At 35.6% G+C, this 25,607-nt stretch overlaps 2 protein-coding genes across 2 annotated transcripts; one reads left to right on the forward strand and one right to left on the reverse strand.

Annotated features, from left to right (window-relative positions):
• Positions 1–2,422: 2,422 nt before the first annotated feature.
• Positions 2,423–5,843, reverse strand: LOC113404882 (transcription factor MafK). The gene is made up of 4 exons (XM_026645948.2): positions 5,536–5,843; positions 4,579–4,697; positions 3,763–3,865; positions 2,423–2,975 (listed from the first exon to the last, which is right to left on the reverse strand). The coding sequence occupies exons 1-4, from the start codon at positions 5,578–5,580 to the stop codon at positions 2,829–2,831; spliced, it is 414 nt and encodes a 137-aa protein (XP_026501733.1). The 5' UTR covers positions 5,581–5,843; the 3' UTR covers positions 2,423–2,828.
• A 616-nt stretch (positions 5,844–6,459) lies between these two features.
• LOC113404881 (RNA polymerase-associated protein Rtf1-like) lies at positions 6,460–23,822 on the forward strand. Its single transcript, XM_026645947.2, has 18 exons — positions 6,460–6,618; positions 11,406–11,523; positions 12,757–12,969; positions 13,751–13,814; positions 14,041–14,160; positions 14,888–15,045; positions 15,274–15,366; positions 15,646–15,815; positions 16,151–16,262; positions 16,603–16,729; positions 17,354–17,459; positions 18,211–18,342; positions 19,355–19,483; positions 19,972–20,084; positions 20,763–21,027; positions 22,228–22,326; positions 22,745–22,856; positions 23,482–23,822. Exons 1-18 carry the CDS (start codon positions 6,550–6,552, stop codon positions 23,586–23,588), a joined length of 2,307 nt encoding a protein of 768 aa, XP_026501732.1. The 5' UTR covers positions 6,460–6,549; the 3' UTR covers positions 23,589–23,822.
• The last annotated feature ends 1,785 nt before the right edge of the window (positions 23,823–25,607 follow it).

The following is a 25,607-nucleotide window of genomic DNA, read 5'->3' on the forward strand; positions in this document are numbered from 1 at the left end:
ATTGGCGGGTAGACTGAGTTCTGCGGCATTTGCGGTCAAAAAAATTAGATTATTTACCGATGTTGATACGGCTCGCCTAGTTTATTTCAGTTACTTTCACAGTATAATGTCCTACGGTATTATGCTTTGGGGTAACGCAGCCGCTATCCATACTATATTTGTGGCTATTCGCGCAATCTATAACCTAGGAGCCAAGGAAACATTAATGTATAAATTAAAAGAAATTAAGATATTAACTGTTGCTTCTCAATATATATTCTGAAATGTTTTGTATGTACGGAAAAAATGGTACAAGGAACAAACACAGTCTTGTTACTCCTGTTACTCGACTGCATAGAGTCAGTAACTATTTTGTGGGGCAATGTATACGCTTCTACAACAGGATCCCAGAAAGCGTTCAAAATGCTTTTGTTGCCAAATTTAAAAAAAATGTTAAGGAACGCTTGTGAGCGAAAGGTTACTATATAATTAGTGAGTTTATGTTTGATAGCACACCTTGGGAATGAAACGATCGCCTCCTGGCTGTTTCTATTCATATACAATTATGTATGTAATTAATTTGACAAAAAAAAAAGACCCGCTGAGTTTCTTTCGCCGGTTCTTCTCAGGTCAGGGTGTTCCTTTTTCCGAACTGTTGGTAGTGTTTAATTTGACCATCAATAAGTAAGTGTAATGTTTCTATGTTGAATAAAGGAATTTTGAGTTTGAGTTTGCAGGACAGGAGGCAGGAGACTCCAAACCTAGGCACCCCTCAATTCAGCACCCTAGACTGTCTAACAATTTCTAAATCCACCGATTGTGCATTTATCATATAGTCAAACGAGAAAGAAAACAAAAAAATCTTAAAATATTTATTCGATTGATACTAAACTTTTTTAATAGAAATTATAAAAATCAAAATCTCAATTGTTTCACGAATAACGTTGTTTTCCATTCTTTTTTTCTGAGGGGAGAAATAAATTCATTTCATCATTCAAAAAATACATGAAACTCGGTCAACAACCGCATGACATCGGCTGTAAACATCCTTCATGCAGGAACCAGAAACAAGTTCAAAAAGATAAGCGGGTAATAATTTTACCCATAGCAGGTTAATGTGAAATATTTACCCGCTTGAACACCTGCGATTCCCGTCGTCCTGGGGTTTCCTCGCGGCTCAGTCGAACGAGGATTTTGTGAGGGTCTGTCACCCCCGTACTTCGCGGTAGTACGTAAAACTATCGTTCTCAGTAGTCTGTCACGAGACAAGCGAGACCTCCACCTCACGAGAGACTCTGTAGACTTTACATGGTCATTAAATTATCATCACTACTGTTACCAAAAAAAAAAAGAAGAAATTCTTCAAAAAACTTACAATTCTCTGATTAACAAAATAAACAGAAATTTAAATATGTAGATCGCCGTGTGCTGAGATTTTTACGGACATGTCTGTGTTGGATAATCTGTCTGGATATTATGTCCATAAGGTCGAAAATAGAAAAACCGACGTCAGCAATTAATGAATAAAACTAAACGATTTATTATTAATATAATTTAATTCTTTCAACCCATCCTTAACCTATAACTATACAATATCGTCCTTACAAACAAACGTTGTATAGTGTGTGAACAGTGCAACACAATGCCTCTCTTTCTAGCATCAGTCATGTGATCAGTCATAGACAAAATACTTATTACATATGAATGCGCAAAGTCTAAACATCTTTCCTGGGTTACCGTTTTATATTATAAAACTCCGCTTACATTTTGAACTTAACATATCGGCATCTGTTAATTGCGTGACGTGTTTAGCGGAGAGGACCTCGCCCCGGACGTAGTGTCTCCGAAAATATGACTTAAATTTTTTTCACGAAAATTCTTTTTGAACTAAATCTAATCATTGTTTCGATTAAAAATACGCAAACGAAAGATTTCCCGTGAGATTAGGAGACGAGGGAGGGTCATCTCAAAATCGACAACAATCTCACACCAAGAGTCCAAAACTCGCCAATCATGTAATTAATGGACGATACCTTAACACTTTGGAATCTTATGTTTCAGAGTTAGTAGAGCCGCACCCGTTGATTGCCATAGAGAACATATTTTAAATCCTTCTAGACGGTAACAATTGAGTTTGTTGTTGATTCTTCTTGGTATCTAAATTTCGAACATTGGCTTTGCTTTACATTCAATTAAATTTAATACAATACGTGATACAAAAATGCAATCAGATGAAATCAGACGAGGAAGGCTTAAGAGGCGGACTTTTCGCATGGAGAGCGATCTCTTTCTCTCTCGAGGTCGAGGAACGAAAGTAAGAAAGAGAGCATTACGTATACATCGGCTATACACCACCTTATAATACAAAATCCTTGCGCACTTGTTTGTCCTTCTGAACGCGATTAACTCATAAACTACCCGATAAATTTTCAAATTGTATTCACAAATGGACTGAGTGATTCACGAGAAAGGTTTACGTATATCCATTAAGTTAAGTAACAGTTCGTAAATGTTCCACGTCTGGGCTAAGGTCTCCTCCCCTTCAAGATTTCTCCCTAGAAGATTCGGAGCTCAATCCACAACGCTGCTCCAATGGTGGAGACACATGTGGCTGAATTTCATTGAAATTAGACACGTGCAGGTTTCCTCACGCCTTTCTACACATAATTAATTAAAGTTTGCGTTAATTCTTGGAGAAAATCATACCGACTGTATTATATATGATATTGACTGGCATGCGCCGCGGAGACCAATAGTTACATCTATTACGAAATAAACATTTCATGTAGAGCTGTGTACACAAACGGTATACATCATATACGAGTAAGGGGTTATATATCTATATTAAATCAAGGTAACATATCAAGTTCAGCTGGCAACGGAATGCTCTTCATATGTGCGAAGCGCTTCAGGGCGTCGTATTTGCTCCTAAGGGCTTCAATCTCTTCACGGATCCTTGTGTTTTCCTCTTGCATCGTTTCCATATCATGCCATTCCTGTAAATAAACCAGGTGTTCAATTAGGTAGACAGACTGACGGTAAATGGTCATGGCCCACAACAATGATGCTAACAACCTTAGAAACTATAATGTTATGTCTTTAGTTGCCAAATAAATACTTGCCAAATAACCTTAAACCGTAACACAACAATAATAAGTACTAGTGCGCCTCCCGCGAAACTTCGCGTTTATTCGAAAGATTTTTTAGTAATTCCGAAATATATGACAGGTTTTATTCAGATTTAATTTAATTGTAAACTGCAAGTCACTCAGCTAAGCTGCGCGAAAAATATAAAACTTATTTTAAATGAAAATTTTAATGACATAAAGTATACACTATATAGTTCAATTAGAATTAGAGTATGTTGAAAACAATTTACTTTAATATTTTTATACGTTTTTAATTTTTTTTATTTTTTCTTATAAAGACGTAGACGCTCTCTAACCGGTCAGTAACTTTTTTCCGCTCTCTAAAATTAATTATTTGTTAAATCGTAACAATTTAGTAAATTGCAATCATAAATCCTCTTTAATTTTCTGCACATCTACGACTGGAGCTCTTCAAAATGAGACCATAACCGATTTTTATATGCAGCTATCGTGCCATAAAAACTGCGTAAATCACTGGGGCAAAAATCGGCCTACGCTAATAATATATAATATATCTGTTTTCAGGCGGATTTCCCAAAATTTCAAATATAATATATCAATTCAAGATCATAATTCGTTTAACTGTACTCCTCTCGCCGTTAGTAATATAATACATAGTTCATTCTCAACCGACCTGACTTTTCTCAGTTTCAAGTTCGTCTTTCTGCTCTATCCGTTTGATGCGACACGAGGCAGCGTATCCTCGGTTTTTAAGCGTACGCCGACGTTGTTTCATCCTTTAAAAAAAAAAAATGTCATGTCATTAATGCCAGTGGCTCCCGAGCTCTTTAAAATTGGTTACTACTAACAATTATTTTTAATTTTCCTTATTATTAAATCTTAATGTTTGTGTTATTCAAGGTTAAGGATTAACAAGGAAATTGCTACTAGTATACTTTTGTTCAAAATTTAATTGAGTTTGTTATCTAACCGTAGCGATAAATCTCATTCATGTCTTCTCCATCCTACGTGACATTGGCGAAATAATCGGCACCACTAAAAGCCATTAAACTAAGAATTGAATTGAATTGAAATCGGTTAAATCGAAACTTTTAAATACTAGTTGTCGTGTGGCTCGCGTTTCAGAGGTTGGTCGTCAGGCAAAAAATGTAACCTATGTCTTTCCTTGCAGTTTAAGCTCATAAGGTTCAGTGGTTAAGCTGTGAAAGAGCAACATTTGATAAGACCTCAAAGAAAAATATATATTTCCAAACTCATATAATGATTGAATTAGGCTTATATGATATTCAACTTTCTATTCTCATAGAGAACATCTTCAATTTTAAAACAGGTTATAGCTGTGTCAAATGTTATCCACACCAGTGGTTGCCAACCTTCTTGAAATCAGGTAAAATTAATCTTTTATTAATTATTGAATCAAATAAATGATATCTCTCTAGCCCACTCCTGCTGACATTCCACATTATATATTTTGTAGCTAATATCGTACCTGACTATTTGGTCTCGTGTTAAGCCTCTCATTTTGAGTTGTCTATTAAGATCACGCACTGAGATGGAGACCAGCTCATCGTCACTGATCTCAGCGCAGGGTGTGGGAGACAGGGGAGCCTGGAAGAAAGAAATTTAGCCTTTAACAATGTGAATAATTTAAAAAAGCTTGGATTTTAAAATTTCTTTCATATTCAATTTTCTCTATTGATAAGTTGCTAAGGCAACATATACAAATATTTTTTATAATATTTCTAGCGAATCAGTTTACATAATTACTGTAAGCAAAAACAACAACTAGATTTGAACTGTCCATGAGGCAAAATCAAAACATTCTTTATTCAAGTAGGCTCATAAAGGCACTTTTGAGTCATTATGTTAGTGTTGAATTGAACGTAAATCTACAATCAGTTCGGAAAGAACATTCTAGAAATGTGATAAACTGTCAAGAAACTCAGTAGTTACTGTTTTCCACAATATTAATTACATAGAATGTAATGTACAATTAAATTTAGGTCTATTTGTTATAAATGTATAGAACAATAATATAAAAAACTTACTATATTTCTTATGTAAATTGTTTTAATATAATCTATCATACCAATTAAGTTAGAGAGAAATTTACATTAAACGTGTAGTTTTAAAAAAAATATATAGTAATTAAAAACTAAATATCCAAAAAAAAAGAACTGTTCACCATACTAACTGCCATAAATTCTGGGCGACTGATTTATTTATGTAAAAAATAAAAATTATGTCGTATTTTTTGTACTTATATTTTTTTGTAATTTATTGTTGATAAGCCATATTCTATCGTTTTCGATGTAGTTGATTAGGTTTTAGGAGACTTCACGAGGACTGTCAGCATAACAACCAAAATGCAACATTCGGTAAACATTAAGATACGCAATACTCGTAAACATTCATAGTTAATTTGAATTTACTGTAAATTACTTACCATTATTGCTTTCCTTACGCCCAGACCTTTCAAATCATGAGGCATGATGCTTTGAGAGTAAGTAACGGAGCCCCGTTACTGTTTATTTATTAACTGTTTTAGTTTGTACACTTAGCACCGATCATTCACCTTCCAAGAAGTAACCAAATATTTTCATATATGGATACGATGTACACTCAATTATTATAAAATACAAAAAATAAAAAATATCAACCAGATACTAGGCTGTAGTGTATACTGTTTAATATAAAAAATAAGTACGAATTGTACTTGTACGAATTTAGGTACGAGAAGTGGGGAATGGATGGATATCTGCGAGACAGCGATCATTCATTATTGGGTTGAATGAGGAAAAGACAATAATTGTTTATTATTACAAATTAAATTTTATTACTTTCTCATAAAACTTATAATCGTTTGCCAAAACATATTTAACAATATTACACACAACAAACATCATATTTCTAAATCGGATACTATATCTAAGTAATTTCCTTTCAAAAATATATTGATGCTTATTTAAATTGTGTCTTAAGTTTCAATAAAAAATCTCATGATGACAAGCTCTCTTTGGTAAAAAAAATACATTTATTTAAGCCTTTCCCAATTCAAACATGTTTTTAAACATTTTATTAGTATGCTTATCCGATTGTAGAAGGTGAACCAAGCATCTGCAGTGTTGTTGATGTTGCAAGCATAATAAGTTTTCCCTAAATGCAAGAAATTCATTAGAAAAGTCAGACATAAAAACATCAAGAAATCTATTTGATATAAGATGTATATTTTCATAAAAACATTTGATTTAATCCAAATTATACCGTTTTTTAAGACTAAGCTTTTGATGTAAATGTTTTTAGATAATATTATAAAGTTTTTATTAATTGTACCACTTTTCCACCTTCTCATCTAATGGCAACACATAGTATGTATCGTATGGTTGTATAGTTGACGGGCGACTTCGTAACGTAAAGTAAAAAATATCGTAACGTATTTCGTAGTTAAAAGTGTAACAAAATGGCTAAGAGAAAAAATAAACCTTTGATAGATTCAGATTCCAGTAGCGAATGTTCAGATTTGGATTCGGTGAGTAAATTGAGCTTAAATCCTTCCTAGGTTATAGTGTCTATCTTAGCATTTTGACGACATTCCTTTGCTATTTTGTTTGCGTATTCAGGCCAAGATCAATGTCTGAAGGATCTAATTGTGACCAATGCGCATTAGTGAAGATGTCATAAAAGAAAAGTACATATTCAAGAAGTAAACATACAATATATTACGTCTTAATACACACGATGTTTTTCTTTAAAAAGTTTCGTTTACAATGGCTTCTTTTGGAATGACTCATGAAAAATAAAAAATAAAATTGTCCCATAACCTTTAAGAGGTCGACATTGATTTAGTAGTTATAGTACTTCAGTACTTCTTTTATATTTTATTTACAAAATGACTTGGAAAACATGTGTACAGCCACAATTTGGGACAACAAAACTATTTATAATTTTTCAACAGCTGGTCTTAATCTTGTACCTTATATAATACCTATTTAAAAAATGAAATATTTTAATTTTAAACTCAGTCCAAGCATAAATAGTGTGTACTTTAAACAAATATTACCTAATTTTCACCATGTATTAAATACAGCATATACATTTGTATTATATCATTATAAAAACATTTTTTTATAGTCTATATACATGACATATTACATTTAGAAAGTTGGTTAACATGATTTCATGGAAATTATAGAATGTAAAAGAAAAAAATAATATTACTCAATGATATACTTTTAGTATTGAAATTATTAAAAACAAACCCTTTTGATATATATGACTTGTGAATTTAGTTAATAAAACAAAAAATTCAATGAATAGTTATAGGGCTTTAAGTCCATCTGGGTGAGTTCCACCCACTTAGGTATTTAACTGCTGAATAGGAACATTTAGTATGGCTGTGTTCAAGTTAAAAGGATAAGTAACGAAGTATTATTCCAAGCACATCATACCTTCACAGTCGTGTAGTTCACGAGCATTATCAGTGTACGGAGTGATTTTTAATTTTCTTCACCAATGTCAAATGATTATTTAAGTTAATTATTAGTTTTGCACCTCAGCTTGACATGGATTTCATTTAACTGAAATTAAACACATATTCAAACCTATCCATCTGCTTTGTGGAACTCTATCCGGGTAGGTAACATTCCCTCATCACATATTCTACGGTAATATATAGTATTGTCATGTTCCAGTTTAAAGCTAAAGCCAGTGTACTACAGGCACAAGAGACATAACATCTTAACTCCTAAAAGTTTGGCGGTGCATTCGATGTAAAGGATGGTTAATATCTCTAGCAGCACCAATGTATGTGGGTAGTGGTAGCTATTAATCATCAGGTGGCTCATTTAAACATAATTAATTTTTTTTTATTTTTCTCTTTACAATTTTTTTCTCATTCAACAAAGTCAGGATCTGATTATGAAATTCAAATAATTACTCGCACTGTTAAATAGATTTCTGTCAATCTAATCTTAAAAGTTTGTCTATGACATTTCAGAATTATTCTTAAATCATGGGTTTTTTTTATTTATGTTTTTTTTTGCTATTGTTATGGAATTATATCTGGCTTCATACCAAGTATCATCAATTTCAAATTGGCTGTGGAAGAGCAATGCACAAGCAGAGTTACCTTTATATATTAGTATAGATTTGTTTATTATCTTATGACAAATTAAACAGAAATAAATGAAGGAACAGCGACTATTAATAGTAATTAACTATACAATTGTAATTAAATTAAGTTTTTAAATGACCATATATATCTCATTAACTTAATTCCAGTACAGTTATCATTCACTCCCATTCAGGTGTGAGGAATTCACGAAGGAAGGTTCTAGAAACGTTGACTTTGAAGCTATAATATTTTTTTTTTATTTAAGTTAGTTTTTGAGAATAGCCCGTTTAATCCAAGTTTACTCTTCAGCTGTGTAATATAAATAAAGATATAGATTAGGGATATTAAACTGATAAGAAATGTTCAAATACTGGCCTCCGACTGACATGAATTTTTAAATACAGTCACATAAAAATATATACATATATATACACTAACATAGCATACCAGACATCCTATTGATATACTAAATTAAAATAAAGTAATATTTTTATGATATATATATACTTGGGGATCCAAATCTGACTAACCTATATGTATTAACAAGAAATCATTCATACATTTCTTACTGTTAAGGGAGAATTTATACGAAACTCATTAGATTGAGCAATTTTCAATGACTCAATTTTTGTCATAATCGCATTTAACGAAAGTAACTCTTGTCTGTTGCTTTCACGGCGAAATGACTGAATCGAATTTGATGAAATTTGGTATGGAGCTAGGTTGTACTCAGAAGCAGGACATAGGCTATTTATGTCTAACATCTCACAGCAAACCCCGAAAACGCGAGCGAAGCCGCGGCAGACACCTTGTTACCAATAAATACGATGAAGAAAACGAAGTTCGACGTTCAAGTTACTCGTCGACGGACGTGATAACTGCACGCACGCACGTATATACGCACGCACGTACGCACTGTATAGCCTCTCTTCCATCGATATCTAGGGCGTCCGTCTTATGAACTCTCGGCTAACCTTTTATTAATTGAGAGCCAGCACTCCGCTAACGCTCGATTACTATTTTCAAAAAACGATTCGTTTTAATTAAAGAGAATATTTTTTTTTTTATGGCATTGGTTGGCAGACGAGCATATGGGCCACCTGATGGTATGTGGTCACCAACGCCCATAGACAAAGGCACTGTAAGAAATATTAACCATTGCTTACATCACCAATGCGCCACCAACCTTGGGAACTACGATGTCATGTCCCTTGTGCCTGTGATTACACTGGCTCACTCACCTTTCTAACCGGAAAACAACAATACAGAGTACTGTTATTTGGCGGTAGAATATCTGATGAGTGGGTGGTACCTACCCAGACATGCTTGCACAAAGCCCTACCACCAAGTGTATATTATATTTTTTGTATATAATATTTTTAAACTATAACGTAATAATAGTTTACGAGACGTAATCAGAGTCTATCACTGGCTAGATACTAATGGATCAGAACTACGAACGAATAGTAGAGTCAATATATGTCAACTGCAGATACTAGTTGTATGTCTATAAATGGAAACGTTAATGAGACAATTCTAACATTCCAGTCTTTATAGTTATCCAGGAATGTTACTATAATTTAATTGGTTAAATATATATACATATATGTATATATAATATACTACACATACATAGTTTTATTTACCAAATAGTTTTTCTTTTATGTCGTTGGTTGGCCGTCGAGCATATGGGCCAACTGATGGTAAGTGGTCACCACCGCCTATAGAAAATAGCGCTGTGAGAAATATTAACCATTAACATCGCCAAGGCGTCACCAACCTTGGGAAATACGATGTTATGTCCCTTGTGCCTGTAGTTACACTGGCTCACTCACCATTCAAACCGGAATACAACAATACTGAGTACTATTGTTTGCACAAAGTCCTACCACCAAGTAAAATATAGTTAGTTTAATTATAGTCTAGCCGTTTAAACGGCGCCGTTCAACCACTGTATACGCAGCCGCATTTAAAGGTTGCAGGCTCTAGGGCCACAAAAGAGTTGAACCCCTAGAGCAACAGAGTAGTGGATGCCCTAGTGATTAATATTATTTTAAAAAAATTTGAACATTTTCATTATAGTCTGACATTTTCATTTACTCTATTGCTAACTTTTAAAACAGTTTTTAGTTACATAATTATAATTTGACTATATCTAGATATCTAAACATATATTATATTAATATTCTTAACTCTCTTCTGGAGACCCCAGGGCAGTTGCCCCGGTTGCTCTCCTAAACCCGACCCTGACTGAATAACTTTCTGTAAATACATCTTCCGTTCACAGAAAAGGGTAATTTGCTTTAGTTTAAAGACGAGTATTAATAAAATTATTTATACTTTTTAGGTTAAATTTAATAACATATTATAAATTAAACTTTCAACGTATTTTGCAAAGTAATAAATAAAGAATTAGGTTATTGTTAGGATGCCAATTGAAAGGCGGTGCTCATTAGTAACATAGGCTAGGCTATTAATTGAACGGCTATTTAAGATTAGTGCCAGCGATATAGTATATATTATATATGAATATATGATATATTGAATAGATTTAATAAACATAAGCGTCGTGATTATCTTCTTTCTATCTATTCTATCTATCTTTAAAATAGCATCGTTGCTTGAAAACATAAATAATTAAAAATTTGGCATCTTTCGATATATTTTTCTGATTATTTAATATGACAAACATTAATAGCCTGTAAATTTCCCACTACTGGGCTAATGCCTCCACTCCCTTCGAGGAGAAGGTTTGAAGCATAGTCCAACATACTGCTCCAATGCGGTTTGGTGGATACAAATGTGGAAAAAAATCGTTGAAATGAGACATGACGTGAGGGTTTCCTCACGATGTTTTCCTTCACCGCCGAGCACGAGATGAATTATAAACACAAATCAAGCACATGAAATTCAGTGGTCCTTGTCTGGGTTTGAAACCGCAATCATCGGTTAAGGTTCACGCGTTCTAACCTAATAACGGAGTTCTAACCTAATAACCATATAACGTGGTTAGAATATGTATAAACAACCCCCGAGCTTATGTGATGGAAACGAGAGATAACATACATTAGAAAGAGATACACATATATTACAATATTTTTAGTTAAACCAAATTAATAAAGTCTGTACAGCAAAATCACTTATTGTATACATTTAAATAAAGTCTAGTTTCAAATGACGTTGTTTTTATTATTTTGTTCCAGCAATTCCTCAATTTGGCAAAGAAAAAAAAGAAACCAGGAGAGTCCCCACCGCAACCGAAATCAAAAAGCAAATCTTCAGATAGTGAATCTGATTGGGACGATGATGACAAGAAAAATGGTAAGTTTTTTTTTTTCTTCATTTTATTGAACCTTGGCAGACTGGCAAGCGAGACACGCGATGGTAATCGGTCACCACCGCTCATAGACATTGGCTTTGTTGGTAGTATTAACCATTCCTTCACCAACTCGAACACTAAGATAATACAATCCTAGTTCCTGTAGTTACACTGACTGACTCGCTTTTCAAACCGGACTACGTAAATGCTAAAGTGATGCCAACCCAACCCAAGCTTGCACAAAGTCCCATCAACAAGTAATTGTGTCCATGAAAAAGATCGTACTGGGCAGCAAAAATAATGTCTATGTTGATACATCCTTGTATTTTTATTACATAGTACTTTTTTTTTTACATTTATTTCCTTTTAATTAAATAGTTATTTAAATTTTATTTAAATAGTTTTCAAATTAGGTTAAGATGTTGATTGTTTTCTTTTTGTGCATGCTGCGTGTTCTTCTTTAAGTAATTGTGACACTTAGAATATAATTTTACTTTGTTATATTATATTATTATAATCAGTGTACACATTGTTGAAGAACCAAATAAAATAAATTATAATTACTTCTCTATAGACTTCAAATTGTAGAAATATTGCTTTTACACACTGAAGTTAATAAATTGCAATATATACCTTCCTCAAGTAATTAACATAGATGCAATTTACGTGCTTAAAGTGAAGGGTCCGAGGAAACATGTTATAAGTACCAAGATTATTTAAAAGGATAAATTATATAAGTACAGCTCCCTACATCGCTCGTGAATTGTTAATAGCTGACTTACGATTGATGATGTCGTCCCGATCGATTTTGGTATTGCGTGCATCTTTTAATTCTGTTGCGAGCCAGAATAGATTTAAAGGCACAAGGGACATTAGATATTAGTTCTTAATGTTGGCGGTTCAATGGCGGATGGCGATGTAAGGGAATGGATAATATTTATTATAGCGTCAATATTTCTGGGCGGTGGTGATCATTTACGATCAGGTAGCACATTTATCATTTATAATTTTAAAAGTCAATGACATTTCAACATCGTAATCTGCAGTGAGTTTCGAATTTTTCTCACAGAATAAGCTCGGAACAGCTCTACTGTTAAATATATCAATATAGGTATATAAAGTTTTCTGTCTCTATCAGCTCTCCAATGTCTGTATTCTCATATCGACTCTATTTCTATTAAAGTATATTTTAACTAATTGAGAGGCCGTTTGTATAAATCTAAGTCTTATTTCAGACAAATCATCTTCATCGTCCGGCTCTGAATCAAACAGCGATGCAAGAAGCGATACGTCGAAGAAGAAAGAACCAGCTAAAACGAGTAGGAAAAGTTCATCGGACCATTCAGAGGAAAGAAAGAAACCGGAACCAAAAAGAAGTGAAGTCAGGAAAAGCACAGACAGTGCCGGGTCGGGGAAGAAGAAGGATGTGTACAGTGAACCAGAGGAAGGTGAGTGGATGACGATAAGTAAATTTACTGCATGCAATGCTGGGCAAACGGAATGTGGAGCAAGTTTACGACAAAACTCTTTTTAAGAAAATGTTTATCAGACCAATGTAAATAAAAAATTGGGACAGACTGCGCAAGTTATTACAGTACGACTGTGTCTCCGTTAACACAGTCAGTATTTCTTTACATTTTTAATCCGGTAGAACAACATTGTCAGAAGTTCCAAAACGCCTTCCAAACTTTTGACTGCTAGTGAAAACTTTAATGTTGTCCATTAGCCAACGAATCGTTCCTTGACGTGCAACACGGTAAGTGTTCTGCTGCTTTGCTGCAATCTGTGAGTTGTTTAGTGAAAAGGGACGGAAATGTGTAACGGGGATGCGCACGCCGTTTGATTTGACCAATGAGCGTGCGATGCTAGAGTTGACATCAAATGGTAGCAACACATTCTCCGAAAGGACGTAATGTTAATGTTGCTTACAACCAACGATGAGATATAACAATTTACGCATCGTGTACAAATACTATAAGGCTTTCCCCCCCCCCCTCCCTTTTAACCAAATACAACAGTATTTAAAACGGGATCTTTACCATGTTTTTTATTTTTATTTGGTGGAGCTCGATATTTCGACATTATCTACGAATGTCTTGTTCTCGTGAAGTAATAAAAAGTAATAAAAATAACCATGTTAATTTAAAATCAAATACAACATATTTTAGTTTTAGTCACAAGATTTGTTGTGCTCCTATATTTATCACTAAACGCACGTTTTGTTCACAGGCGAAGTATCTTCACACTCATCAGACAATGATTCAATAGATTCAGAGGAAGAATTTGATGATGGGTAAGGAGAATTATTTTAAAATATTAAATTGATTAAATGTCTCACAACTGGGCTTAAGGCCTTTGATTAGAAGGTTTGGTGCTTATTCTACCGCGAATAATGTTTTCGAATTTAATTTATATAACACTAGTTTACGCACGCGTTTACGCACGCGTTTTATGTGGTGGTTGTTGGGTATTATTCGCATTTGGTATTTTTATATCTTTATTAATTATGTGATAAACAGTTACGATGAAAATCTAATGGGAGATGAAGAAGACAGAGCTCGGCTGGCGGCCATGTCGGAGAAGGAGCGTGAACAGGAGATATTTAAACGCATAGAGAGGCGGGACTTGATGAAGACACGGTAAGATGATCATTTTCACACTAAACTATTATTAAATATTATTAGTAACAAATTAATAAACAGTATGTATCTGAACATGTCTGTCTGTATTAACAGAAGTCGGTAGCTAGAAAACAATGTTACTAATGGGTGCTTCGAACATATTGGTGTCTGACAGGGTTGTATTTTAGAACCATTTTTATTTCGCGTATATACATCTGAGTAGTTATTTGCAAAATATGTATTTATTATTATAATATATCGCTCTAATAATATATTTTAATTTTGTCGATTCATAAACACATTTTTTTTTATGTTAAAAAGTAATGTTAGTCATTTAAAAAGGCGTGGAGTTTATATCTTTATCTGACATAACTTTGTATTTCAAATGTAGGGAAAGATTGACCACTTACTTTATTGCCCGTTTTTCTAGGTAGAATCTATGTACATTCCGAAGCGGCGGAAGCTTTACGTTTAAGATACAATTGTAGTGCTAGTAGGTGCTCGTAAAAGCGAATAAAATATATTTTGATTTCGATCGAGCGTAAAATATAATGATCCGATTTGTCTCTTAAATACACTGGAGTCTCACGGGGTTGCACTTTAGAGCCATTTTTATTTTGACCACATGCATCCGAGTAGTATTAATTTATTACGTCAATATACCGTTAGTGTATAACTCCGTCACGATTCGTATCAATTCAATGTAAACGAGGGCTCACTAATCGTTCGAAATTTGTAATTGTAGGTGGGAAATAGAACGCAAGCTGCGCCTGGCGCGGCGCTCCGCGGCCGAGCGCGGCGCGTCGCCCGCCGAGCTGGCGCGGCGCCGCGACGCGCGCAAGCGCCGCCGCGAGCAGCGCGCCAAGCTGCAGGCGCGCCGCCAGCGGGACCACGAGCGCCGCGGTGAGGCGCGCCGGCCGGCCCCAGATGACTCGGGGCTTAGGCGGATTGGGAACTGGCGTTATTTTCATAAACGTTAAATGGATTACTAGATTTTTCTCGTTTCGTACGCTACCTTTAGGTCATTAACATTATGGCGTTTCATGCTCACTTTGTAGTGCCACAAAAGCTAGGAGTAAAGTGTAGTCTGATTTGCTTAAAAAAATTGTAAATAAAACTGTTCTCTCGCAGAATCCGAAAAGGAGGAGCCAAAGGAGCCCGAAAAGGAAAAAGAGAACCCGCCCGAGAGTCCTGGGGAAATTCGAGACGATCCCAAGGACGAAGGTATGTTTGAGTTCGACGTGTGTGAAATACTAATGACGGCTCCTGAAAATGAAAATATAAATGAGCACCGAGTCTAATTTTATTTGACGGGTGATAATCGTATTGACCGCCTCGGTCGTACAGTGGTCAGATATAAGGCCGCAGATACAGAGATCCGGGGTTTCGAATACCCCGGTCGGGCCGATAAAAAGTTACCGGACTTTTCTATCGAAAAAAACCAGCAACAGCCCCGCGGTCGTGCCCCGCGACATAACCCAGCGTAACGCCCGCCGCCCGCAGAGCGCTCGGCGTCGCCGCTGTTCGGCGCGAAGACGGAGCGCAAGCGCAACGTGGACGACCGGCGCGTCAACGCGATGGCGGCGCTGCGCGCGCAGCGGGACGCGCGCGCCACGCGCGTCGAGACGGAGCAGCGCAAGCGCGCCGAGCTGCAGCGCAAGGAGGACGACGACGTGAGTGCCCTCGACACTCGACGCAATAATTATTACTTATGTTTACGATGCGACTCGTAGGTCTGACGTAGAAGTTAGCAGGTCTCTTGAGGTCTCACTTGATTTAGGAATCCCGCAAGGACTAATACTTGACCCCTTTTTATTCCTCGTATACATATATGACTTTCTCTTTCTTGTAGGAAATATAAATATAATGCATGTCCAAGCACTAGAATCACACATTGGTTATGTAAGAGGTAGTTTCTTAAAGCATCAACATCTATGGTGATCGGTCACAACCATATTAATTAAAAAGGAAAAAAAAGTTTATTGTTAATATTAACAATTTCTTGCAGGACGCAGACGCAGAAATAATAGGCGGAACAAGTAAACAGAGCGTCAAGTTAAAAGCATCGGACATATACTCGGACGATTCTGGTTCAGATTCAGAAGATAATAAGTCACAAGGTTAGTTGAGTCCTCGGTATTCAAATTCAAGTAATTTTTATCATACTCTGTTTACTTTTAACACATTATTTAAATTAAAGAAAGTCTTTATAAGTAACTTTAAAACGACTTTAAATAATTATTAAGTATATATTTATATATAAAGCTAGTATCGATAAAATAAATTAAAATAATGTGCAAGGTTACGCCAGAGGACACGGAGATTTAACCCGGTGTCCGTCTCTATGAATAGAAAATTTCTCACCTTGAGTTTGGTGTCAAGTTTCTGTAATTATCATTGATTTTGTTGAACAATTGCTAACTATTTTTGTTGATGAACGTATCTTTGAATTATTTCTAGGCCGGAGAAGTTCTTCGAGCTCGTCCTCATCAGACGCGGAGGTGGAAGAGAAGAAGCGTGAAAGAGAGGAAGTCGAAGTCAAATACGCAGATACTAGGGATCAGATTAATAAACTTAGATTAAGCAGGTATTATATGTTATATTTTTAGTTTTAAGTAGTAGGTATTTTGTAGGTGTCTGGGTAGAAACCCACTCCTCAATTGAATAAATCAAAGTATACTTTATTCAAGTAGGCATCCTTTTACAGAACTAAATTAGAAGTACCACCGGTTCCGAATGTAGATTCTGCCGAGAAAAGTCGGCAAGAAACTCAGTAGTAATCACATATTCTACTGCTAAGATGCAATACTTACTGTACTAGTACTGTTGTATTCCGGTTTGAAAGTTGAGTGTTCACTTTAACTACAGGCACGAGGGATATAACATTACATTTAATATTTCTTGTAGTGCTATGGGAAGTGGTGACCACCTACCACAAGGTAGCCAACTTACCAGTCAGCCTATCGATATAAAATAAAAAGTTACTCTATGAGAAGAAAATCACTAACTCTTAGTAGAGTAATTATTATTAACTACTGAGTTTCTTGTCGGTTCTTCTCGGTAGAATTTACATTCCGAACCGGTGGTAGCTTTACTTTAAAGAGTTTGTTAAATTACGATTCAAATTTGCTTGTAAAAGCCTACTTGAATAAAGTATATTTTGATTTTGATTAATTGAATACAAAGTAAAGTTTGGTTCGAATTGTTTCAGGTTTAAATTAGAAAGATTAGTACATTTACCGTTCTTCTCGCGAGTCGTTCAGGGCTGTTTCGTTCGTATAGGCATCGGGAATAACAACGGCAACCCCGTCTACAGGGTGAGTTACATTTAATATTCATAATTAAATATCTGGCTGTTAGACGTAGGAGTACCCGAGGTGACCCAGTGGTGCACGCGTGCGTCTCCACCGATAATAGCGGGAATAATCCTGGGCACTTTTAAATTTTAATTTTTATTTATAATTCATCTCAGCGGTAAAGGAAAACATCGAGACGAAACTGCATGTGTCTAATTTCATTTCTGCCACATGTATACACCAACCCGCATTGGTGCAGCATGGTGGATAAAGCTCTAAATCTTTTCCTCAAAGGCTTTGGCCCAGTAGTGGGATTTTTACAATCTATTAGTAGTTAGTAGTTAAAAAATCCAATCGATAATAGTTATAGAATACTGGGATCTTAACACAGAATTATAAAGTTCAAATTGGAGTAACTTGCATAACATGATGGCGAAAATCTTAAACCCATCAGCTTTTTAGGAGAGGACCCTATGCCCAGACCCGTCTTAAGAGCAGTAAGCGCCCTAGTGCAAATATGTTCTGTTAATCTCTCCCCCCCCCCCCCAAGCAATTTTAAAGACCATCAGGGGAGCCTCTCTAATGGTCCGAGACTTGACCGTGCGAGGTGCATGGGTTATTGGCAACCCATGCAGCCTGATTTAAGACGGACCCGAGTCGAATATTGACATGCTGTCAGTGTTCAGCATCACACTTTGTTATTTGTGATCTTGTAACACTAGTACTAGACCAAGTTTTCGATTTGAAGTCTTCAAAACTTTTCATATTGCAGGTCGCTGAAATAATAGACGTATACGAAACGGCGAAAGTATATAATTTAGGTAACACAAGAACGAATAAGGGCTTTAAGTTACGCCACGGAACCCAGGACAGAGTGTTTAGATTGGAGTTCGTTAGCAATCAGGTAAATATGAATTCCAATTATATATTCTACTGTTAAATGGTAAACTTAGTATTGTTATCCGGTTTTAAGTGAGTGAGCCGGTGTAACTACAGGTATAAGGGACATAAAGTCTAAGTTCCCAAGTTATGGAGGTGATATAAGGAATGGTTAATATTTCTTACAACACCAATTCCTATGGTCAGGTGGCCCATCCGCCTAAATATTCGAAAAAAAAAAAAACTAATTAATTTTAGTGTAAAAGTCACTTTCAGTCTTGTTATACTGTATACCAAAAAATTGACCCAAAATCAGTGGTTGTATTAACTAGATACCTGATGGCGACGGTGTCCCGTGAGACAAGCCATCTGTGCTACATCTTATAGGGTACAGATGTGAGCACAAACACAGGTCTCTGTTACTTCTCCTATAATCCGATACAAACTGAAGGAGCTCAGGCGCCGGACCAACGGCTTCAGGTGCGCAAGCGCACGGGAGCTGAGACGCTATCAACCAGCAATCTGCGAATTAATTAGACAAATAAGCACTTGGTAGCCTTCAAATTATCTGAGCTATAGTAGACAGCTTCTTTGGAACGAAGTTTACGCGGCTTACAGTAGAGCGAACTGGCGGAGATTGTCACGTAAGAAAAAAGCGTTATGACCCCAAGCCCCCCTCCCTCCCTTGGCGAACTTTCCCTCTACATCTCTGTGTCCCTTTCTATTATATACAATCACATGTAACATAATAACTAAATACTAATCAATTTCTCGTATGCTAATATTATTACAAAAACAGTTTAACAATGATACGCCTGACCGTATATCGCGCTGCTTCCCGCCAAAAAGTGAATCAATTTAAAAGACGTCTGACAGCTTGACGTGTGACGTTCGGAAAGTCACACTAATTCTATTATATAGCGAAATCATCACGGTCCCAACAGTGTATCTCACGACACATCTCTTTTTTGCCCTTTCCCCTTTTAATTAGAATATTGTTATTATTATTTTTTTTAATATGATTTTGATTTTTCCAGGAATTTACAGATAACGAATTTCAGAAGTGGCATAGAGCTATCAAAGAAGCCAATAAGAAACCTCCGACTATGGACTTCGTTAGGAATAAAATTAGTGAAGTAAAAGATGCGCTCATGTACGAGTTTAAGGTAATATTTACACATTTATACAAATAATTTTATAAAAATACCATTATAATTAAGAAATAAATGTTTAATTAGATTTACTACGTCTTTTCGTGCGTCACAGAAAATAGATAAAATATTTATTACTTTTGTTGCAATACTCCGATAGATAAAGATATAGTCTAGTTAAGGTCTGTATTTATAGATCATAATACCTTGGCATGACTTGTAACAAAAAAACGAAATCATAAAATCTTAAGTCCAATATTTGATAGGATGAAAGTCACGTCTAGTTATATATTATGTTTACTAGTTGTCGCCTGCGGATTCGCTCGCGTTTTCAGGGTTGGTCAGGTGTTAGGTATAAAAATGTATCCTTCCATGGAGTTTAAGCGTGCTTAAAACCAAATCACATCAATTTCGGTTCAGTGGTTTTTCCGTGAGCAACAGAGTTACTTTAGTGTATATTAGTATTGATAATTATAAATTTTATAAACTCTCTATATTCACAGGAAGAAGATATAGAAAAAATTGTAGCCGAAAAAGAAAGGTTTAGATCTCATCCGACGAACTACGCGATGAAGAAAACACAACTCATGAAGGAGAGAGACGTCGCTCAGTTGCGGTCGGTGCACTTGAATGGTTAAATATGTACTTGATTCTGAAAAAGGAAATTGAAGGAAAACATCGTGAGGAAACCTGCATGTGTCTAATTTCAACGAAATTCTGCCACATGTGTATTCCACCAACCCGCATTGGAGCAGCGTGGTGGAATATGCTCCATACCTTCTCCTCAACAAGAGAGGAGGCCTTAGCCCAGCAGCGGGAAATTTACAGGCTGATTATGTTATGTTATGTTTATGTACTTGATTCTAATGGCAGAAGTAAAAATCCGATTATGAAAATAATTCACTCAGATGTAGGGCTTTATGCAGGTCTGTCTGTGTACACCAGCCACACATTATTATACCGTCAAACGGCAAAAGTCAGTATTGTTGTGTTCCAGTTTGAAGGATGAGTGACCCAGTGTTACTACAGGTACGAGGGACATAACATCTTAGTTGGTGTTTTAAGAATTGGTTAAAATGTTTTGCCAAATTTATGGGCGATGGCGGCCACTTGTCATCAGATGGGCCGCTTGCCCGTCCGCCTAAAAATAACAACACAAGTGTATTTACAAACAACTTTGACCTTGACTCGGCAAGTCATTATCGGCCGAAATCTAAATAATGTATAATATGACGTGGCGCGCACGTCTGGTCGTACTACCGGAGGAGGGCTCACGGCTCCGCTCGGCCCGCAGAGGAGACGAGGAGCTGGTGACGGACCTGAACGCCAAGCTGCAGGAGCTGGAGGAGCGAGCCAGCGCGCTGGACAAGACGCGCACGTCGTCCATCCAGAGCATCTCGTACATCAACAACCGGAACCGGAAGCTCAACGTGGAGACGGCCGAGCGAGCCATCATGGAGGAGGTGAAGGCCAACAAGGGCAAGAAGACGGACGACCCCTTCACCCGCCGGCACACCAAGCCCGTCATGAACTTCAAGTCGCAGGGCTCCCGGTCGCAGGTGACATTTCAATCCTCTATTAGGGGGCGTTCAAGTATTACGGAACGCAATTTGGGGGGGAGGGGGTGTCTCGTATAACGTTACGATGCGTTACAGGGGCGGGACATTGTTTTTTTTTTTTTAATAAAAAATTAGGGAATAAAAACTCCCAAATTGACAACCTGTGGGATATATTTCACATCTCACAAGAGTGTTCAAATGCACTGTCGTTACGTGCATGGCAAGACTGTCTCAGACCTCAGATCTCAGACGAAAACGATTATGTGTAAACCCAATTTTTTTTAAAAATAAACAAAATCTCTTGACAAAACTATACCAAAGATAATAACCATAACATCACTTTTTACGACTTTAGGGTAAAAATGGTCACTTGAGTGTTACGTAACGTTTAGAGAGGTGTTACGGTGCGTTACAAGGGGAGGAGGGTTACAGGGGGGGTCAAAAATCTTCAAAAATTGCGTTACGTAATACTTGAACGCTCCCTTACTGTACTTTTTAAATTGTAAATTATCAGGTCGAAATACATACAATCTTTTGCACTACAGCAGTGATACGTTACGCAATTCATCAATTTCTATGCAAAAAAATTTACTACAGTAAAGAAGAGTAACGGTAGCTAAAGGTCCCCCTGCTGGACTAAAGCGTTTTCCATTTTTGAGGACAAGTTCTGCAACTTATTGCAGCTCCGATATCAGCCGGCTGTGACTCCTAGCCGACTCCTAGTGCATGTTGCATGTTTTTGTTTTAAAATAGACCTTTTAGAAATTATGTTCATAAATCTAACATGAATTTAAAATTACCTCAGTCAGCTCCTGCCTTAATCATCTAGACTCTCCTGGCCGAACACGCATGTGGCACACTTTTATAGTTGTACTGGACCCCAAGAGCCCGGGTGGTTCCTGGTTCGTATTTAACCTTTCTGGGGCCCTAGTATAAATCGTGGTCGACCAATTGTTTCTTCGTATATAGCGAGAGTAAGTGTGTTGGATTCAGTATTGAGGGTATGCAGTAGGAGGCAGGAGACTCCGGACCTCGGAGACCAGACCAATATAACACAGAAAAAAAATTAGTCAACCTCTATGGTAATCGGTATAAGAAATCTATTAATCTCAAACAGATACCAAACAACGCACTAAAATCAATTTAAGCTTAAGGTGATAGTTGAGTTGATCTGAGGTCTTAACTATAAAATTGTTACAGGAACTGTTGAAGAACGAGCAAGCAGCTGCCGAAGAACAAATGATGAGAGAGGAAGACGAGAAATTGAATAAAGAGAAGGACGAGAGAGAGAGATTAGCGGTGAGATGATTCTTCTCCGATTTAGATACATAGAGTACTCTCCGGTATTATTAACTTTGATATTTATTACCTGTGTTGGTGAAAATAGCTATCTAATAAGGTTTTACTGGGTGGTAAGATTTTGTACAAGCGATGGATAGGTACCACCCACCTCCAAACAATAATAATTAGTATTTTTGTGATTCGGTTTGAAGGTTTAGTGAGCCAGTGTAACTACAGGCACTTGTAACATAACATCTCTAGTCTCAAGGTTGGTGGCGCATTGGTGATGTAAGGAATGGTTAATATTTCTAACAGCGCCAATGTCTATGGACGGCGGTGACCACTTACCATAAGGTGGTCCATTTGCCAGGCTGCATAAGTCTAAGTAATAGTAGAGAAATGAAATAATAGCTGGATTTTCTCTTTCAACCGACAGCAAACGGAAGATGATGTTGTCAAGAAGGATAAAAATGCCCCCACAGACAACAGCAGCCTCTACTCGCTGCACGATTTCGACATTAACATAGAAATAGACCTGCCGATACCAAGTAAGTACAATCTATATTATGTATATACACAATAAAAACACACCTTATTTAAGTGGGCTCCTCTGAGGACTTCTGAATCCTCGTTTTACAATGAATTATTAAACATTAAAAGTTACCAAAAGTTGGATTAATTCATTCATTTGAACGGCCAGTAACTTAATAATACAGTGGTTATATTATACGAATATATAATTATTTCTAAATAATCAAAAGGGAGATCCTCAAGTCGCCCTGTTATTACCTAATCAAAAAGGCCTTATGAATTATCTTCTCAAGAAAATATGACACAAGACCATTGCTCTACACAATATTTAGTTCTAAGCATTTTTTTTCATTAATGTTGTGTTTAATAAAGTTCCATTGCAAAAGAAGGCGTTTCTACACCCTCCTTACCTCTTTAATACAATAAACAATGTTTGATTAACTCGATATATTACGTTCTGGAGTTGCTAGATGTAATAAATAATATCTCTTACTATAACTTGATAGATGCCTGTCCTTACTTTTATCAAGTACTTTTAATTAGACATTGACTCCGTTCCATTTTACATAAATGTGTATAATTAAACAATATTTAGCATATGTTGTCTAATTTTATAATTCATTGTAAAATATTTAACAACAGAAGCGGTATCGTCCCAGTCCAAGCAGATAACGATCAAAGTGAAAGAATCTGGTCCGAAGAGATCACTGAACTTAGAAGAATACAAGAAACGACACGGTCTCATATGAGTGTTGTGTGGACGTTGTACGAGTGATGGTGTACGAGGCTGGCTGTTACACTGTATAGATAATAATAATGTTTCATTAATAATCATTGATTTGTAACGGTCATATTATTAATTCTTTCATGTAAAGTGATTTGTCCGAATAATACTTTACTTAGCAATTTTATATGTCTAATTGCAGGAAGTTTAACTTGCCAACCGCCTGGTATATTGCTAGATATAATATTAGAAATTATCTGCGAACCATTTATGTTGATGAGACTACTGATAGATGAGTGAGCATATATGATCCGGTGGTCAATTTGAAGTGTTCGTTTCATACTATATGTGTCGTTAAATATTATATATTTTCTTCGTATGAAGACATGGTAGTTGATTTATATGTATGTAGAAAATTTGTTGCATCATTCATAAATGTTATAAATAGCAAATATCTCTATATTTTTCTAATAGATGACTAAGTCCAGACAACAATTAGTATAAAGGTGATTTAAATTAAACGTAAAAAATAATTGTTTTTTTTTTTTTTAAATAGCGTTTTGATCTTAAATAATTTTGAACTTATGTTATTTTTTTTTTACGAAACAACTCATTAAGAATAACAAACATATTTAAATGTAAACATGTCGGTTTTTTTTTTTTTTGTATCGACGAAACACATTTTGCCAACTGTCAATAGAATATAGATAATTAATAAAAAGAACAAAATATAACATATAAAAAAATACTCAGGTTATTGTAGTTTTTTTTTTTTTTTAATTAATGTTCTCTAAGTACTTATTCTGGACTAGTTATGATATTTATTAAATGACATATTATCTTATTAAAACGTACAGCAATAATATTGGTGATAGTTTATATGTAAAGGTTTCCATGAAATATAAGATATGTTAAAAATGCCCTTCCATTAAATATGTGTATCATTAAGATTTATATACACAGACACACACATATATATATATATATAAATCTTTCTTATAATTCAATGACACTCAACTAAATTTAATTTAATATTAAAAATGTGTTTAATTGTTTTTGTTTTTTTTTGTTATAAATTTGAACAAATTTAGTTTTTGTAATTTGTGAAATTTTGGAAGATCCATTACGGAGCGCGGTCAGTTAAGATATAACGGCAGTGGAAGTTTGCCCAGCCGTGGGATGCTGGGCCGTTCTTTCTACCAACACTCGTATAGTAAATACGCTAGCTGTAGTGATAGATGTCTCGTTTCGACATTTGTATTTAATAATGTAATGTAAATCTGTAATTATTATGTAATTATAACTTAAAGATACGTCAATACTGTGTCCGATTTTGTTCTGTTAATATTCAACTGGGGCCCCCTTATAACGGTGAGATCTTCGTTTAAAAAAAATACTCGACTCGTATTTTGAGGCCCTCTTCTGATGGTAGCCTTCGACATTCAAAGTTAAAAGCGATATTGATACGCTAAAATTAACTCCCGAATTTTGAGTCCCCCATCAGACGGGGGCTTCAGCTGGTACGCTTCCTGCCCTAAAGGTGAAGATGGAATTTTACCTTATTTTGTTTATAACCTTCAAACTGTTGACTATTATTAATTTATGAATATGAATATTTTCATTGTGATAAATACAAACGGACGTATTGATTTAACAGGAATATAAACATATTTGTCGTTGTGTTAGTGTAGTCACGCGTTAATAAACCGATATTAATTTATAATCGAGTTTATTACTGAACGAATATTGTTGAATTTAAATCGACTATTATGTCAAAGATTTATTGAACTCTTTGATACAGTATACTAACTGTATGACTCGACACGGGTTCATTAGCAAAGTAAACATCGTAGCTACCTTTGTAGTTACCTTTTTTTTACCTTTTAATTAACTTAACCCTTAATATGCACAGATAATTTTGGCATCCATTTTATTAATTTTAACTGCGTTTGTAATAATTTTCAGTGGTAAAAAATGTCCCCATGAGCAGACCAGGGTTAAGTGGAGAGGATATACACAATGTTGCCATATGAGTCGTATAAAA

The sequence above is a fragment of the Vanessa tameamea genome, chromosome 27 (assembly GCF_037043105.1).
Source record: "Vanessa tameamea isolate UH-Manoa-2023 chromosome 27, ilVanTame1 primary haplotype, whole genome shotgun sequence".
Taxonomy (NCBI): domain Eukaryota; kingdom Metazoa; phylum Arthropoda; class Insecta; order Lepidoptera; family Nymphalidae; genus Vanessa; species Vanessa tameamea.